Genomic DNA, 20202 nt, shown 5'->3' with positions numbered 1-20202 from the left:
TTTTCTTAAATTTGTTTAAAATCAATTCTATAATTTACCCACTACCGTAAATTCAGCTCTCCATTTGAATATATAAATATTTGCATTTTCATTTCATCGTGCCGGTTATAGTACGGTGTAAGGCGTTCTTTTCGAGTTAAAGGCTTAAAATATAGTGTAACATGTCACACGACCACGCATATATAAAGTATAATAGTATATATTACTGCTTAAACACAAATGTGACAGCAATATATCACAGCGACATATCACAGCATTACTTCACAGCAATATGCCACAGCAGTATGCCACAACTATATATATCGCAACAATATGTCAAAGTAAAATACCAATGCAAAACACCACAGCATTATGTCACAGCAATATGTCAAAGTAAAATACCAATGCAAAACACCACAGCATTATGTCACAGCAATATGTCAAACTAAAATACCACAGCAAAACACCACAGCATTATGTCACAGCAATATGTCAAAGTAAAATACCACAGCAAAACACCACAGCATTATGTCACAGCAATATGTCAAAGCAATACGTCGCAGCAATGATGCCACAGCAATATTTCACTGCAATATGATCAAACATTTGCAGGAATCGGGTAGATATTGAAAGAGCAGTATTCAGAAACGCAAATGATTACTTCAGTCTTATAGACAAACCAAACTATTAAAAACGCATGCATTCAATTTTTTTTTACCTTAATTTTTCTAGAAATTTTACAATAATCTAGTAACTAAATAATTTCTAAAAGCGAATTTTGAAAATTCAAAAGAAATATTTTAAAAAAGAAAAGAATATTCAAATTATAGAGTTTTCAGCAAAAAGAAATCTATCATCATAATTCCAAGGCTGGAAGAGAACTCATTATAATTCAGTGTTTCCCAAACTGTGTTCCGCGGAACCCTAGTGTTCCTCAAGGCCCGAATAGGTGTTTCCCAAACTGTGTTCCGCGGAACCCTAGTGTTCCTCAAGGCCCGAATAGGTGTTCAGTGAACTACTGGAATAATGAACTAGTAAGCCACTACGTGAATTAATGTCTCTAAAAAAATAAATTAGCAAAGCTTTCCGCTGAATACTCAGAATGTGCGAAGTGTTCCGTTAAGGAAAAAGTTTGGGAACCACTGGCCTTATATAATGTCGTAAAAAAATCAAAAAAGAAATTCCGAAATGCTGATGTCTAAAGATAAATAAAGTAAACGTAACTTTTCATAACACATATGTCTAAAGATAAATAAAGTAAACGTAACTTTTCATAACACATATGTCTAAAAATTGAATGTCGTTAACAGGGCTAAAAAAAACATTCTCCACATAAAGAGTCGAAAACTAGACTTTTTAGTAACGTCAGCGTCTAAAAGCTAATGTCGTAAACTTACCATCAGTGTCGTAATGGTTCCAGACGTCCATAAAATTTGCGGCACTGATCTCTTTGAACTTCCTGGTCTTCTTGTCCCTGAACTGACGCAAGAAGTTTTGGGACAGTTTGCTTGGCGCCTTTTCCTTTTGGGCTGACATGATGAGATCTCCGGTTAGAACTTTGACAACGTACTCCAAAAGGAAATGGGTTCCAATCTGATATGTTATCACGTGTTTAGATTGATTTCTTATTTAATCTGAGAAAGTTTTAGCAAGTGTATTTTGGAAATTAGAAGAAGGAAAGCAGTTTGGATATTTGGAATCATGAAAAAAAAGATAGAAAATTATTTATGAGAAAGAAAAAAACGTGCGTTTTTTTTTAAATCCTTGTATATTACTAAGTAATTAATATTAAATATCGCAATAAGATAATAATATGCCGAGGTATTATTGATGTCTGTACATTTGATAAATTTTAGCTTTTTTATTTTTTATATTCCTTTTTATTTTTACTTTTTAATCTCAAACCAAAGGATGTATTCTAAAATAATCGCATTTGAAAATTGCAAATATTTATGCATATATATTTAATAATTATACAGCTTATCATGCAGATGCATAATTTCAATTTATTGAGAACGAAATTTATCTTATTTATGATTTTAGATTATTTTTTTCCAACTAACCGCAAAGCCTGAACGGTAAGAGTTGCTAGCACTAGAATGGGATATTAACTTTGAATTGATCAGCAACGGGATTACCGCCCTTTGACAGACGCCACTACTCCTGCGACCCGCGCGGGCGACAACTGTAAAGACGAAATAACGCTCGAACACACACACACGCACGCGCAAAACTTACAGATCTCACAACCTTGCGCGCGCGGACACAAACACAGTCGCAGCAGCAGGACAGTGTGAGCAGCGAGGATCGAAACGTTATTTCGGAGCAGACGACAAAAAGAAAACCGAGTAAATAGTGTGCAACGGCGGTATCGCTCTCGGGAGGCTTTTTGTCCAAGCTTTATAGGGGCATCGATAGTGCACAATATCTTGCCACGATTACGATTACTTGCAAGAGAGTAATTTTAACTCTTATTTGAGTCTTATGAAGTACTTTTATAACAAAGCTAATATTTATTCACTCTGTCTGTCTGTCTGTCTGGTACGATTTTTGTGCATGTTATTTCTCTCACACTCATTCTCGGATCACGTTCAAAACTTTAAACAACTATTTAATCGAACCTGACACCTGACACCCTGCTCGTTAAAAGAAAAAGATGACCTTAACATCATCTGTCCCATAGATCGCAAGGTCTGAAAGGGAAACTTTTTACCAAACTAAACATGAATCAATCAAACAAATTAACTTATTTTGATAATTAATGTATCAATTAGTGGTAATTAATTATCTCTGTTTGGCATAGCTGAAAGGGAGCCAAACCTTGCTATCTTGAAATATTTGATAGTAATTAGCGGTTCTTCCCCATAGATAAGCTTTGTTGTTGTTGTTGTTGTTGTTGTTAGAGTGTTGAATTGACCACATAGATCAGGGGTTCTTAACCTGTGGGTAGCATTTGCCAGGGGTCGTCTAAGACCATCGGAAATTTTGGTTTTTCGTATTTTTTTTTTAGTAACAAAGTATTTTGTTGTTGTTGTTGTTTGCAATTTTGACCTGTTTTAACGAGCATCTTTGTACATTGACTCTTTAAGGTAATAAGCAAATATTCTCTGTCGTCTCGAGAGACGATCTTTTCCCTTTGCAAAGAAATGGAGTGGCCTCTCCATTGCTGGGGGGGGGGGGGATCAATTGTGGCTCGTCAGTAAATTCTTTTTTTTTTATATATAATTATTACAGACTAAGTTTTATATGTCGCATCAAAATATTTTTTTGAAATTTCTGTCCGTCAAACACGTTGCTTAACTCCCTTTGTGATGTCAGACAATATTTCGATGACTATGTTCAACCGTCCTGAAGAGAATTAAACTAGTAGTCAGTCATTGTTTTTTAGTCCGTGTTGTAGAAGAAAATATATTCATTACGAATCATCCCATGAACATGGATCTGGAACAAAAGAGCGTTAGAAAAGAAATTATAATGACACATTTTTGAGGTATGGTTTTACTTCAATAGTTTCAGCAGGAATTGAAAAACTCCGATGCGTCATTTGCAATGAAATTCTATCCTCCGAACGTATGAAGCTGGAAAAAAAAACTTGAGAAGTCCAAGCTTTGGCGATAAGGACATATATTGTTTTAGTCTTAAAGCTGAATGAGTCAAGAAATCCAGACTTAACTCAAAACATATCGACCGTTGGAACTTTATATTTGATGGCTCTCAAAATTGACAGAGATATGAAACCTCACACCATTGCTGAGAAGTTAATATTGGTAGAGACTAAACACATTGTTCGAGTTATGATTGGAGCCGAAGTCGTTACAATTTAAGTGCAATGTCACTATCGAACGTCCCTGTATATAAAAGAAGAGTTGAAATATCGGCTGATATTATCAATCAGGTATTTCAGGAAATAATATTTTTATTACTTGCGATATTTAACAACCAGCTTGAATTCACAGACTTTGCAATGTTCACAGTTACTGGTTTACGTGATTTAAAGACGAGTTTCTATTTTTCGAACCTCTTCAAACTCTACCTCATGTTATGTATTATATATTACGTTGGCTCAGTTTTAGAAAAATAGAAGATCTCTTGGAAAAAATATTTGTGGTGTCTGCACTGATGGTGCTCCAAGTATGCTTCGACGTCGATCTTAAAATCAACATTTGGTACATGTCACCAAAAGTCATCGAAACTCGCTGTATGATTTATGAAGATATATTAGCAACTAAGACATTGCCCCAAGCATTATATCAATAGCAATGCATCTAAAATTGTGTGCTCTTTTCCATGTCATTTACACAATTCTGGATGAAATGCTTGAGATTGTTTTGTGTTTTCTTCTTCCATTCCCAACAACATATTTTTGTTACAACATGTTTCTCCAGTTTGTTAGTTATCTTAGTTTGAATTCAGAAGCAGAGGTGATGCTGAAAATGACATTCGTTGCGATCTTACAAAGAATGTCCCGAGAATTCCTGATCCAGTGAAACAGAAACAAACTCAACCTTCAAAATGCCGTGGGAGTGTTTACAATTACTGTCGAAAGTATATTTTATTTAAGCAATGTTGTTTACCGAATCAACAGTTGTTTGTTTTCCATGCTTAGAACTGCGTTTGAAATGTAATTTAATTTGTTACATGAATATAATAAACAGGTGCTAACAAAAGTACATGAATGAAAGTCGTAAGGATAAAACTTTTTTTTTTTTTGTAATTTAAACAAAGATTTATTTTACACTAAATACATAATCTTTTGCTATGTTTATTTTCTGTGTAAAATACATCATAGATATCAGCTATGCAAGCCTATATTCGAAATTTATTTATTTAAAATTTAAATTAAATTTTCTAGGTTTACGAACGAAATAAATTTTGCCGTTGGGGGGTAGCCATCTAGTGGCCAATAGTATTTGGGGGTCGCCGAGATAAATAAAAAAAAAAGTTTTAGAACAGCTGACATAGATCTATCATATTGTCGCCCTTAATGTGATTATCACAATGTCTGCGTCTCAGCTATTTACTGTGTATGATATACAACAGCGATGCCAAATTAATTTTTGTTTAATTTTTTTACATTTTGTGCGGTATAATTTTTGTAACTGATTATTTTCAAAAATCATACTTGAATATTATAACATAGTCAAGAAAGAAAAAAAAATGGTTTCTTTGTGTAACCCTTGTAGTCTACATGTTGGGCAATATTTCTGTATCGGTAATGGGCAAACTACGGCCCATTGTCCAAGACCGGCCCGTGTACGATATAGTCCGGGGCCCGCCACATGTTTTGTAATAATAATAAGATATTTATACTATAAAGCATAAAGTAAGGTGTATGTATGTGTGTACATATTTCTGTTTGTAAGTGCCGCATATAAATCAAAACCGTTTGACCAATCTTGATAAAAATTGGCTTAAATGTTCCTTAGATCATGGCGGAGACCGTAGTGTATGTGTAATGTCCTACCCACTACCGGAAGACCCTAAAAATAAAAATTACTTAATATGTCTATATTAAAGGACGAAACGTTTTAACAAATCGGGTAAACCCGCTTTCGCAGTATTTTCAAGAACATTAATTTCATTCACATTGTAAAAATGTTAGTTTTTAAAACGACTTAGAAATTGGATTAGTATTGCGAATTTTAAATATTATTAAATATTACTGGTATTACTAAGTGCGCTTGAACTTGGCTTGGCTTGGCTACCTAGAAGGGGGCTCGAGGTTCGACACCCGACTCGGGCAGAGTTGTGTTTACTGAGCGCCTGAAGGCAGCACGGGACAACCTTCTCCTAGATACCTCCTCCCCCCCCCCCCCCAACTGGTCCACAATGAGATTGGACCAAAGCGCTCTAAGCATGCTATTAGCATGAAAGTAGCTGTATATAAAAGCCATAATTTATTTATTTATTCACTACTGGTTGCGTCTGCTGATTTGAAATTCGCAAAAGCGCAGTAAACAAATAACCCCCACCCCACTGGTCCACAATGAGATTGGACCAAAGCGCTCTAAGCATGCTATAAGCATGAAAGTAGCTGTATATAAAAGCCATAATTTATTTATTTATTCACTACTGGTTGCGTCTGCTGATTTGAAATTCGCAAAAGCGCAGTAAACAAATAACTGTGTACGTTAAAAGAAGAAGATATGAGTTTGTGTTTATTCTTTTAATATTATTATTATTTCACAGTGTATTTTCGTAAATATGTATATATATATGTAAACATAATTCAATTTGCAAAGATTTATGTTAAGATAGGAAAAATGATTTGAAACTGTAAGTTTATCTCGAAAAAATCGTTGACTTCCAGCTACGCCAATATAACGATATAATGAAAGACGCATTTTCGAGCGAGTCTGAGAACGGAACAACGAAATAGCTGTCTTTCTTTCAAGGCCAAAAAAAATTGGTCTGTGAACTATTTGAAGATTCAGCATAGCTCTTGTATTTTTCTTATATCTTGTCTGTCACATGAACACATTAAAATGTCAAGATACAAGGGCGGAAAACCCATTTATTAACGATATATGGGCCATCTTCAAGGTCATGTGGGCCATCTTCAAGGTCATATGGGCCATCTTCAGGGTCATACTGGTCATCTTCAAGGTCACATGGGCCATCTTCAATGTCATAGGGGGGCATCTTCAAGGTCATATGGGCCACCTTCAAGGTCATATCTTCAAGGTCTCAAACAATAAACTTGCTCTCTTTGCCAATTAGCTAAACAAAAAATCACTGACTGTCAAACGTATAGAGTATATAGTAAAAAAAGGTCCACTTTCAGACCTTGCGTTCTATAGGGAGGACAATGTAAAGGTCATCTGTTTCTTTGGCCTTCGGTTAACGATCAGGCTACCATGGGGCCAGCACAACGACCAACGGCCTTTACTTTCCCCCAACTAAAAAGTATGAAGTGACTAGAGGTTAATTTTGCTCGAATTTGAAAGAAAATGTGAAAACTTCATCGCTATTGAAAAGTTTAGATATTTTTAATATGCCTATAAAAGCAAAACTTGCAGTTGATATATTTACATTTGAATTTTATATTCATCTCAGGCCATTGTTTCTAAAATTTCAAGATTAGAGTTCTGCAGGGGCTTGTCGAGTTTTGGTTGACAATATATATTATTAATATTAGTGAGGAGCTTTTATTTTTTTCAATAATGAAACTCTGAAAGACTGTAATGGGAAAGATTAATGTGACGTTATTTGTAAGAATAATTACGTCTCAACTTGAACCAAATAAAGATGAAAGCACTCGAAATTTCAAAATTTGGTTTGAGTTTTGATATAGTCTAGAGCAGTGGTTCCAGGGCCGGTCACTGCGGCCGCAGTGGGCCCCTCACTTCCATAAGCCCAGCGCGAATTCTAGTTTTAAATTATTAAATTAAACCATTTTAACTTATTATTAAAGGGTTCTCATGAAATTGTAAAATATACGAAAAAGTAATGAACATCTCGTGACATTATTAAAATCTTCTGAAAACTGATGCAAATCTCCATAAAAACAGACAAAATTGTCATTTCGAGGTGTTGGACGCGACTAAAAAAAATGCATTTTTAGCTTTCATTTATTAAAAATGTAATAATAAGACGAATTTTAACCAAAACAAGAAGTTCAAATACTTAATTTACTTTAATAGTCACTGGCATACAGATAAAGATCTAAATCTATCTCGACCTCTTAAAAGAAAACAAAAGCGATATTTGGCCAGTCGATAGTAAATCTAAAAGGCAGATCTGAATGTTTATCGGCTTTTTGTTGGAAAACTACTATCTACTGTAAATGGCTCGTATAGTTAATTTGACAGCGATTTTGTACTTAGTAAAGTATGAATAAAATGCAAAGACGAATTTATTTTCTAATACAAAATCCTTATTTTACCTTATCCTTATCACAACCCAGAATAGGCCCCGCGCAATCCGTTTCGCATAGGGCCCCGCAATCTGTAGGACCGGCCCCTGAGTGGTTCCCAAGCTTTTTCTCTAGCGGAACGCTTGGCACATTCTGAATATTTAGCGAAACACTTTGTTTAGATCTTAGAGAGATTAAGTCACGTGGTGGCCTACTAGTTTATTATGGTATTCCAGTAGTTCTTTGGAACACCTATTCAGGCCTCGCGGAACACTAGGGTTTCCGCTGACCACAGTTTGAGGAACACTGGTTTAATGTAATGCGTACTAAATTTGTGTTCTGTTCGTAAAGGAGTCAGGCTGGTAAGCTGAATACCCCATGAACCCAACGCTCATGTCAAAGGTCATCCAAGCATTCTTGCAACCAAGACATGACTTACTGGGCAGGATTGGCGCAGCATACATCGTGAAATGAATCGAGTTCGCCTTAAGCTGATTACCACAAGTCTTAGAACTCTTTCAGGACAAAAATAGGGCTGGTGGTCAGATTTCAAGAGACCCAAAAGAAGTCATGAAAGCCATATTCAAAGCGCTGGATATCATCTATCAACTCTTGACTAATAGAGTCACTGGCTTTCAATTACTCAATCTGTAAAAAAAAAATATAAAAAATTCTATAGCAAGAAATATGGTGTCAGAAAGAGAACGCTTCATTAATCACAAAATATATATTAGAATAAAACGGAAAGGCAGAAGACAAGATCACTCAGATCTGAACCTTGCACCAATCTCAACTATGCTAAAATCTCACAATCAATAGACATCAAGCATTCAAGTTTCTAGATAAGAAATGAACAAACAGAACATTAAACCAGACCACCATTTTCATATTAGTGTCCTAAATATTGATAACTGCTTGAAGTTGAGATCTAAATATTTAAACCGCGTGTTGACTTTTTGACTTTTTATCACAACATTCACCGTCCCAGGTCCCACAGTACTACTCAGCTCGTATTTTCTCACTCTCCCATATACCGTAGCCGTCTGCTACGTGCTCGATACTGCTAGCATCGATACCAGTATCGCCCGACGAATTTGTCGTCCAGAAGACGGAAACGTGAGCGCCCAGGCGCATGCGCAGAGGTGTGAGACGTGAACATTTATGGAGGACTGGGGGGAGCGAGGCTTGGCGAGGGTGTACTAGAACTATGCAAGCACAAAATAATAATAATAATAAAATAACTGGGTAGTGATGGTAGTGGGTGGGCAAAAGATTGTCGGGGGGGGGGGGAGTACAGAATATCAAAAATGGCGCTGATCGATAACGAAAGCCAAATTCTCCAGACTTATCCAAGCGCTACAGGTGACTGTACAGATATTTCCGATCTCTGCAAGGCCACACCGAGTTCCTCGCCATCTTCTCGATGTTGTTATTGTTTTGTTATTTTTTTTTATACTTTTTTAGCAAACAGACAAAGAGTTCAAGGACGTTGGCATTGATTTAAACGAAAGAGATTTTTTTTTTTTTAAAGCTATGATTATTTTAATGACAGAGTGTTTAGAAAGTTAATTGTATGTCAAAAGTCTCGGATTCTGGTTCTTATATAACTGGCTTCAAAGGGTCTCAAACAAGTTCAGTGTTAAGAGAAATGGGAACAGTCGAAAGAACACGAGAGACAAAGTGTTCCAATTTCCTTCCCAGAAATAGCTATAATGCTACATCAGTAGGTCGGTGTGGTATCTGCTGTGGTTTTTGCTGTGGTTTCTGCTGTGGTATCTGCTGTGGTATCTGCTGTGGTTTCCTCTGTGGTTTCTGTTGTGGTATCTGCTGTGGTATCTGATGCGGTATTTGCTGTGGTATCTGCTGTGGTATTTGCTAAAGTATTTGTTGTGGTTGCAGTTGTGGCGCTAGTTGTGGTTCTGTTGTGTTTTTTGCTGTGGTATTTTTTTGTGTTTCTGTTGTGGTAATTACTGTCGTTTTTCCTGTGGAGTTGCTTTGGCGCTTTTATTCTGCTGTGGTTTTTGCTAATGGGTTTGCAGTGGTTCTGTTGTGTGTGTTTTAAATGTGGTATTTGTGTTTCTGCATATATTTACTTTCAAGCTGAATGTGTGTAAATGTGTAAATAGATGTTCTATTCAGTTTTGTGTTAAAAGAAGCTTGTTTATGTTTATTTTAGTTTTACATTATGAATTGAATACACCTTCATCGGAAATTCAAAACTACGACCACGCATTAACGAGGCATCGTGCTATCACTCATGTAACATTAACTTTTGTATTCAATTCTCCTTTGCAATGTTTAAATATATTTAATGCTGATTTTGATTTCAAATAGGTCTTCCCGATAACCTGTCAATTTCATGGAGGTAAATTTGTAACGCCTTTGTCTAGTTGATATATTTGGCAACAACAGGACTGGACTTGAACTTGATATGGGGACCCTTGTAATGTAAAGTTTACAGTTGCCCTTTCTTCAAAATGATTGAAAATATCTCTGTAATCATTTTGGGAGAGAGGGGTCACTAAGCTATAGCTGTGGTTGCCTATAGGTAAGCCCAGCAAAGTTCAACAGATAAATCTTTAGCCTGGATGTGTTCGTGTATTGTTGACTTCTTCCATGAATCTCTGATGGGGATGGCTCCACGATGTGCACGGGGTGACAGATGACATGAACTCCTACTGGCAACATGATATGAAGGTTCAGGCCTCCCATAGTGTCCTGGCGTGAGGCTCTGCTTTACACTGCCTTATAACCCCCATTAAAGTAGAATGATACAAGCCCTAGCTACGCCTTTGTACAATATTAGGCTACATGGTAGAACGTGTGATAAACATGTTTGGTTTGAAGGAAGGCAGATAAAATTCGACATTTTTTTTAACTCTTTGATTCCGTAATTATTTTCCACGTTCTGACAGAATTGTTCATTTTTCACATTTGAATATTCTTCCTTGTTATCATTACACTTCAATAACATTTTTGTTTTTAATTAGAAAATGTTACTTTTGGTATACAATTTCAGGAGAATGCAATCTCTTTTATATAAAACAAATTAAAGTTTATAAAAACAAAAATTAGTTTAATTTGATGGGATCAACTCAACGATGGTATCATTACTTAGGAGAGAAAGAGTTAAAAAGTAGCCTATACATTTCAGTCAAGTAGATCTACAATAGAGACGACTCTTGTCTGAAAAATAATTCCTCAGCACAAAGATAAATTGATTTTCTTGTAACATTATAGCTGCCAATTCTGTCAGTTTTTTTGTCTGCCCTAGATATTGAACCAGGCCCCAAATAATTGCTGCTCGTGTATTGAGGAGGATATCCCGGAGAGCCAAGGCTGTAACTCTAGGTGAGTAGTGTTTTAATCAGGTCGTAACATGAGTGAGCACTGACACACTCTGTTGGGGGAAAAGCACGCACACATACACGCGCTTACAACCGAGACACTCACAGTATTTTTGAGTTCTCATCGACTCGGTGTTGCCCCTTCTCAAGTCAACGGTCCTCAATTTGTTGATGGCAAGTTTCATTACCAATATTGGGTTGAGTATTAACTCTTTCTCTCCTAACCGACGATACAAACGTTGATTCCATCAGAATGTGCTAAATAATTACGGAGAGAAAGAGTTAAGTTATAGTTCTGCACCTAAGGCTGATAGCTGTGTAGTTGACAATTGTTGACTTGTAGCACCGAACTGCTGGTGGACAAGTAAATTGCAGTAGGGATATTATATTATAGTTTGTAAAACGTGAAATAACTTGAGTACCTTCTTTTGTGAACTAAACGAAATATAAATTTTATTTTAATATTGACAAAATCAAGCTGATTTGAGTTAAAATAAATGTACTTCAATTAGTAAATAATATTTCTTAACGAAATCTAACTCGCTGGGATAACACAACCCTTCAGTCTCACGTTCTGGAGTCGTCTCCCCTAACTAAGGCCAAGTGACGACAATGCCACCTATGTTGCATCATTCACAACCAATCGCAAACCTCTTTGCACCATCACCATAGAAACACACATGCTGTAAATAGGTAGTGATGGTGTACAGAGTATAGCACGTGTTGATAAGCTATGTATTTTAAGATTTATTTGATTACTTCTTGTACTTTTTAGCTCTGGAAAATCAAATTTCACACTTAGTAGTTCATTATTTAGTTGTCAATAATGGCTTTTCAATATGGCTTCCTAGACAATGTTTATCTTCCTCGTTTTAATTCCGTACGTTTAGATTACCTTACATCGACTCCTCGTTTCTCCATATTTTTTTTTTCTTCTTTTTCTATGTTACTGTATATTACTACTCTAATAATGTAAGAAAACTATTAGCGTGTTTTAAATTTATCGTGCGAATCTTCAATTATTCACCTTCATCTATCCCTTAGGCTTAGTCAGTTGATCTGTTGGGACTCCACACATGACCACATGACCTGTTGACCGTCATTCTCGGTTCATCTATTGCCTGGAATCAATATCTTTCAATGACAGGCCAGTCCATTCTCTAATGTTGTTTTTCCGTCGCCTTTCTCTGTCTGCCTCATCTTCTTTTTCCTGGTACTGTTCCCTGCAAGAAAGTTTGTCGAGCCTAAAGGACCTTATCATATAGTAAAATCATCACTTTTATAACACGAAGATAAACCTCTGTTTCGAGTCATATGACTGAACTTTGAAGCAAATCATATGACTTCATTTAGCCACAAGAAGTCGGTCAATGTAATCGGTGGGGTGTGTGTATGTGTTTGCGCGTGCGATCCAGAAAAAGACACACACCTGTTGAAGTGGATGAAACGTTCTGTCGATATAATAGTCAATGAAAAAGTTGTAGAGGTAGTTGTGTAGAGTGAAGGTTTAATATAATCTAGGTTTTATAGAGACTAGGTTTATTAAAATTTAGGTTTTGTAGAGACTAGGTTTAATATAATCTAGGTTTTTATAGAGACTAGGTTTATTATAATTTAGGTTTTTATAGAGAATATGTTTATTATAATTTAGGTTTATAGAGACTAGGTATAATATAATCTAGGTTTTTTTTATAGAGACTAGGTTTATTATAATCTAGGTTTTATAGAGACTAGATTTATTATAATCTAGGTTTTATAGAGACTATGTTTATTATAATCTAGGTTTTATAGAGACTAGACTTTTTGGAGTATAGATTTTATAGAAACTTGTTTTATAGAGCCCATATCTATAGAGACAAGGTTTATATAGTCTAAGTTCATAGAGACTGTTTAGTTGTTTATTGGGGTTTCATTTTCCACTGACTGCAATTAATTTTGAAAAACAACACGCTAGATCTAGATCTACTTGCCGTCACTGACTGCAAAAATATGAAGACGTTTTAAAATTCAGAATTCTTTTTTTTTTAATATAGTTCGAGAATGAAGTCTAATTATGGTGAAGATTATTAACTATTCCTACCCCTCCCCTCCCCCCCCCCCCGCCCCCAAATGAAAAAAATCATTAATTTCTTTTAAAGTTCCCTATTGCCACTCAATGAGTTCTGAAAACGCGGGATTTATCTTTTTTTCAAATTTAAACAACATTGCGTTAAAGCCAAAGTTTTTCGTTAACTATGAAATGAGCAGCTTACACGAGGAGTATAGGTTTGAATCCTTTTTTTTATGTTCAATGAAAACTGTACCATAGAAGAAAAGAAATGAAAAACTTAAATCGAACCCTTGCAAAAAAAAAACAACTTTATCTGCTTGAGTTTCGACAAAATATGTAGATCATACCTTGCGTAGCATTGAGAAAAAAACGATTCTTTTCATGAATCTCGGTCTCAAAACCTTTCGCCTCTTTAAATCTTTGCACTGAAACTGAAACTAATGTAGAAACTGGACCAATTAAAAGATGCATTAATGTCTTATCTGTATTCGTTTTGTTTTGTTTTGTTTTTGTTTCGACATAATTGTTTCCTTTGCTTTTTAGATGACATTCAGATGACATTTAGATAATATTAAGATGTCGTAGCCTATAGACCGATAATTGTTTGTTTTTGTTTTTAAGTTAAGGTTAGGGAGGAAGTAAAAGAATGGGAGAGTGAGTTGGAGGGAACGAGGAAGAGAGAGGGAGAGGGAGGGGGAAGAGTGAGGGCGAGCGAAAGAGGGAGATGCAAAGAGAGAGCTGGAGAAAGAGAATTAGAGAAAGGAGAGAGTGGGGAGAAGAAGTTGGAGAGGTAGAGGGAAAGACGAAAGAAGACGAAGAATAAAGAGGAGTGAATGATAGATAGAACGTGGCAAACTCCAAATAAGTATAAAGCAATCATATCCAAAAAAAAAGTATAAAGTGACCAACAACAAACAAGTATAAAATGATGTATTCCAAACAAATATAAAGTGACCAACAACAAACAAGTATAAAGTGATGTATTCCAAACAAATATAAAGTGACCAACAACAAACAAGTATAAAATGATGTATTCCAAACAAATATAAAGTGACCAACAACAAACAAGTATAAAATGATGTATTCCAAACAAATATAAAGTGACCAACAACAAACAAGTATAAAATGATGTATTCCAAACAAATATAAAGTGACCAACTCTCAACAACCTTTAGCACCAGAGAGAAGTCACTTTTCAAATAAAAACTGAAGCTTTTAACATTTTCCCTATCAGCCAATTAAAAATTCGTCTCATTGAACAGTAGCCACTAGACCCAGCGGCGTCGCCAAGATTAGAGTCAACGTGCAGGAGCTCACCCCCATAGCGACGCCACTGACTAGAGTGTCACTAGACCTATATGAACTGTGAAATGGAATGAAAGAATTATTTTTCTATTATAGATTATCTTTTTTTCTTACTCTCAAAAATTCAATCAGTAAGAACATATTTAAAAAAAAAAAAGATTTCTGGGTTTGGTTTTTTTTTCGTAAATTTTTGTTCTCTTATTTACTTTTCATTTCAATATTTAAACATTCAACTTTTTTTTTTCAATTTTAATTGCTACAAAGGCTAAATTATGTTTGGACATGGCTCTCAGGGGACGCGTTACTTCAATAAGCTCGCGCTTTCTGGAGACAATTCGCATCAAGTTTTCAACCATGTTGATCTTAGCAGACGTGACAGGGAATACCCAAAAGCAACTAGCAGCTTCCGGTTCGGAAGTTGTTTTGTTATTGCAAGAAAGAAGAGCGGAGGTTGTGTTTATTACCTAAAATGTTTTGTTACACGACTTCATTGAAAACTTTGTGGATTTTTTTTTTTTTAAAGGGAGAAATTTATTTTAAAAGCACGCGGTTACATTTGACTTGTATTCAGTGAGTTAGTGATTCAGAGGGTCAGACATTTAGTAAGTAAGTGAGTTAGTGAGTCCTTGAGATAGGGCTTCCGTGAGTAAGAGATTTGGTGAGCAAGGGAGACAGTGGAAAAGATTTGATTTGATTTGATTTGTTGATTTGAGGCACATCGGCACAATTTAGGCCATGTCGTGCCTGCAGTCCCTTAAGGACTACTCTCTCTCTAAACAACAAGGGCCAGATTCTATACAGTCATATAATTAAAATTAAGGTCTATTCACAGTTAAAATAGTAAAGGTAGTAAAAATTTAAATATTTGGTAAAAATCTAATGTAAATAGTGCATGTTCACAAATTCAGAAATCAGATCTTCGTAGATAGCCCCACTTCCCGAATAAAGCCCAGTACCTTCCCAGGGTCGACATTATTAAATAGTGTTTTTAGATTAGTGGCTCTAAAATGTTTCGCCCTGACATCCTGGTATCTGGGGCAATCAACGAGGATATGTTCCACGGTGAGGCGAGAGTCACAGTACTCGCAAAGTGGGGGCTCCTCTCTCTTCAGTACAAAAGAGTGCGTGATGTAGGTGTGGCCAATCCTAAGTCTGGACATGGTTGTGCTACCACGCCTTGTCAGACCCTTAGATGTGGGCAGTGAAAAAGTGAGTCAGTGAGTTAGCGAGTCAGTGTGTTAGGGTGAGACTGCCTCGACACTGACCTGCGACGTCACAACTTGTGGGCTGTGTAGACCAACAGCACGTTGCCACCTCATCCCTTAGTTTATTTTAGATCCTCTGTTGGAGAAGACGTTTGAACTGTTGATTCATGTAGTGCCACTGTTTGCCCTTGTTGAAGGGTACGTAAGTCCATAGATCTTTTCAGTCAGGCTTGATTTGTTGCTATGCACGCCGTCGCTAGATCTCTTCTTTATTCTATGTTACAGGGTGCTCGGTCTAGGGCAGTGTTTTAGCCAGGCCTAGGCTAGTATAGAGCCATGTTCCGCTCGTACAGTTCTAGTAGCTAGATGTTTCTCAGTTGTTTTATGTTTTGTTTTGGGAGGCAGGTAATTTATATTTATACGTTATGTGGTACATTACCTAATACGATGTTACAACGTAACGTTACGTATCATAATAGTCCACATCTATTTATGCACGTTGCATTTCATTGTTAAGTGTTAATATGATTTTGGTGAAATAGCGTCGACCATTTAAAATGAAAGTTCGTTTATTTATCCCCTAGTTGTTAGAAGAAAAGCAATAGCTCCTTAAGTTGCATAAAGGAGGTAGGGTCTTTTTTTTTTAATTATTAAAATTATTTTAAATATTTTTCTTGTTTTAAATTTTTATTGCTTAAGTAGCGTCTGAACTGTATGCAATAACTAAATATAATCGTTTAATTCAATTCCATCTTTTTATTCACATCCAAAATGTCCATGAGATGACATCTTCCTGGTAGGTTAACAGTAGAGATGGGAAGCGAACCACACTTTTAAAGTTCGGGTCCGGTTCGATGTTATGAAATTGGTAATAGCAAAATAAGGTACGTGTAATAGTGTTTAATTTCATTATTATACAAAAACATTAAATTAAAAAAAAAAGAATTTTTATTAGAAACTCGTGGATGCAATAAAAAAAAATTTCCCTTTCAGAACTTACGATCTTTAGGGCAGATGATTAAGTTCATCTGTTTTTCTGGTCCACGGTTAACGAGGTGTCATGTAACCATCACAGTGACCAACCGCCTCTACCTTTTCCCCAACTAATGTCAGGAACCCATTAGAGCTTGGTGGACTCCGAGATATATGGCCATATAACAGGATCCACGGGGCTCGCAAAGACCTTCCTTCAGGGAACAGTACCAGGAAAAAGAAGAGGCAGACAGAGAAATCGATGGGAGGACAACATAAAAGAATGGACGGGCCTACCATTGATAAAGGTTCTAAACAAGGCAAAAGACAGAGAGGAATGGAGAAAGACGGTCGACAAATCTTGCTTGGTGCCCCAACGGTCCAAAGACTAAGGGATAGGTAAAGGATTAAAAAAAAAGGACTCCGAGGTGACCTTAAGATCCCAAAATTAAAAATCTCAATCTTCACCAGAATTAAAATCTATGACCACTCGGATCGCAAGCCAAGCGCTTTACCGCTCAGCCACCGCAGCCTCTCAAGTCAATATAATACTTACACTAATTCATGAGATGTAGGAAGTTTATCTAGAACCAACTTCTGAAGATCCCACTGCGCCGAATTGAAGCACTGAATATAGATACTCGTCTGTGGGGCGAATACTCCACATTGGTCTCATCTTTCCGCCAGCTAAATGAAGAGTTACTATTTCGTTTAGAAAGCGCTTAAGTCAGCCTGATTCAAATTCTTGCAAAAGAGGTTCCTTTTGACTTGACAATTTTTCTAATACCTCTTGCCACCAGTTTGCTATGTCATCCAGCCATACTTCTGGCGGTATCAGTAGTCACTCCCACTCATTTCTGCCAAAAGAAAGAAGCCTCCTCCTCCATGATGTCTGAAACTTCTTTGAACAGGTCTTTGCCAGTGGTGGTCCCAATGCATGTTCCTCATAGAAGATATCTGTCCTGTGATTTAAAAACTGCTTGTCGTACCGCGAATAAGTAGCAAGAGTTGAACGCTATCAGATATGTCGGCGCCAATGGTAAACCTTTGATGCTCTCTCTCTCTCTTAGTTTTTAATTGAGAGCTGCAATCTTATTTTCATGACACATTTCTTCCATCACTGATAGTAACCCCCCCTCTAAAGCATTCTCCGCCGTCGAAAAAAAAAGGCTTCATTTCGCTACTTAAAATGTGACCAACTCTGTACCCTGCCTTTACCGCCGACTCATTTTCTTGTCCCTCCTTGGCAAATATTCTCGTCAATCCTCTAATCTCTAGGCGTTTCTTAGCTATCTTTTTTTTTTTTTGGTGGCCCAAACCAAGAAAGCCGCAATATTTGTTTATGTTTTTGATTTCATAATGCTGTTTGAAGTTTTGCTCTTTAAAAACAGCCACAAACATCTCTATACCAATAAAAACATATTGGCTTATTTTCGTGCTTCATAAAAAGGCAAAGATCTGTCCAACTTTTCCTGGAAGTTTCTACATTCAGGGTCTACTTTACGTTTCTTCGACTTTCCCATTGCATTAACGCACACATATTAAATGATACGCTACCGTTCGCTGTGAATTATAAGAATATTCAAAATGATCCAGCTGAGTTTTCCTACAATTAAAAATAACTTTCAAATCATCTCACTGAAACTAAGTTTTTATTTTAGAGTTTGAATTTCGATCGATCGTAAGTGAGGTTCGAGTTGGGTTCGTTTCCCATCTCTAGTTAATAGTCTATGGTTAACAGACAAAGGGAGACAAATGGAATATTAACGCAAAAATTCATTTTCATGGATACTACCCCCTAAAAATAGGTAAAAAAAAAAAAAAAAAAGTTAAGTAATGTGTACATTCAATCATATTATTTACGATAATTCTCGTAAAGTCTTAAATCAATTGTCAGTGACTAAAAATCAGATATTTTTGTTTGCAATATTTAACAGTAATTTTGGGCAGAAGAGTCAAAGTCAATGCATTGTTGGTGTGTTGCCAAACACCTGTAAGGTCAAAGGAGGACAGAAATGATGGCAATTAGTAGACAGAGAGAAGGGCAGAAAGGACAATAGGAGGACAGTGACATGTTAGAAAGTAGGACAGAAAAGAGATATTTGAAAGGAGGACAAATTGACAGTGACATTAGAAAAGGAGGACAAATGGACAGTGACATTAGAAAAGGAGGACAAATGGACAGTGACATATTAGAAAGGAGGACAGAATGGAGAAAAAAGCCCAATAAACGAGGAGGAAAAGATTTTTGAATCAGTTATTTCATAGTGAGAAGAAAGTCTTTCATTCAATGGTGCATCATTTCTTTGTCCCCAGAGCCGCCTCTGTAGAAATTTTCAAAGATCTGAGCCACAGATTTCATTGGAATAGCCTTGAATGTGACACCACTGTTAAAAGAGACTTACCTGATACCTGCACACACAAAGGAGGACAGAAAGGAGGACAAAGCCTTACAAAAGGAGGATTTAAAAAATTAAAAAACTTTAAAATCTAGCATTACAATTTAGTTGATAAAGCATTGCAGTAAGCTGCAGAACAAATCTATGAAGTATTATATTTCTCAGACAAAGGGACATCAGATTTAGTTATTTGTGAGAAAAATTCTCTTGACTCAGTGGAGAGTCTATTTCTCTTTTGTTCACTGTGCAACTGAGTGAGTGCAACAGAAAATACATTTAAAAAAAACCTAGTAAAATAACAAAGGTTTAAATATTGCACAAGGTTTTATTCAGATAACCCCAGAAAAAGGATGGATAAAACAAATCTCATCTAAAATAATGCTTGCAAATTTGCATTTGAAAACAACATTTCATAATCTGCTCTAAAACAAATCATTGGGCTACAAAAATTCAAACCAAATACATCAAACATTCTCAATAACCAAACATTAAAAACAATTAAATGAACAGCCAAACCAAATACATTAATTATTTTATATAATCATTTTTAAAGAAACTTCAGAACATAGCTCATGAAACAAAAAAGATTTGTTTTACACTGAAAATCAACCAGGCCAGTAAGATCTTCTGCTGATTCTCAATCTACATCCCACAAACCATATACCAAGCTTTAACAGGTTGGTATCTGGCCTCTCAAAACTCTTGCCCATTTTGTATAATGAAGCCATATACCAGGCTTTAACGGATTGGTATCTGGCCTCTCAAAGCTCTTGCCCAGTGATGCCCAACGTTATACGGCCTGCGGGCCATTTTAATTTCCGACACTCGTGTCGCGGGCCACATTAACAAAAAGATACACAAACATGAAATAGAGAATAGTTGCGATAGACCTTGCAGTCTATAGGGCAGATGATGTTATGGTCATCTATTTGTTTCTTTGACCCATGGTTAACCAGGGTTTCATGTAGCCAGCACACGACCAACTGCCTTTACTTTCCCCAACTAATGTACGGCACCCATTAGAATTGGGTGGACTCAGAGGCGCCAAAAGATCCCGAAATTAAAATCGAAATTAAAATCAAATTCTTCG

At 36.2% G+C, this 20202-nt stretch overlaps 1 protein-coding gene across 4 annotated transcripts in view; it reads right to left on the bottom strand.

Annotated features, from left to right (window-relative positions):
• Positions 1-2343, bottom strand: part of LOC106067792 (calbindin-32-like) — a 189053-nt gene extending 186710 nt beyond the window's left edge. The window contains exons 1-2 of one of the 4 annotated variants that reach the window (XM_056035416.1): positions 2218-2343; positions 1377-1613 (exon numbers count right to left, since the gene is read on the bottom strand). In XM_056035416.1, coding sequence (XP_055891391.1) covers positions 1377-1515 — 139 coding nt within the window. In that variant the 5' untranslated portion in view covers positions 1516-1613; positions 2218-2343. Of the gene's footprint in view, positions 1-1376; positions 1614-2042 lie in introns of all 4 variants that reach the window. The other 3 variants (XM_056035417.1, XM_056035415.1, XM_056035418.1) reach the window with 3 other exon arrangements.
• Positions 2344-20202: the final 17859 nt, after the last annotated feature.

Source organism: Biomphalaria glabrata, chromosome 7 (genome assembly GCF_947242115.1).
Source record: "Biomphalaria glabrata chromosome 7, xgBioGlab47.1, whole genome shotgun sequence".
Lineage (NCBI taxonomy): Eukaryota > Metazoa > Mollusca > Gastropoda > Planorbidae > Biomphalaria > Biomphalaria glabrata.
Note: the sequence above shows the minus strand (reverse complement) of the source record. Positions and strands in the feature narration are given on the sequence as shown.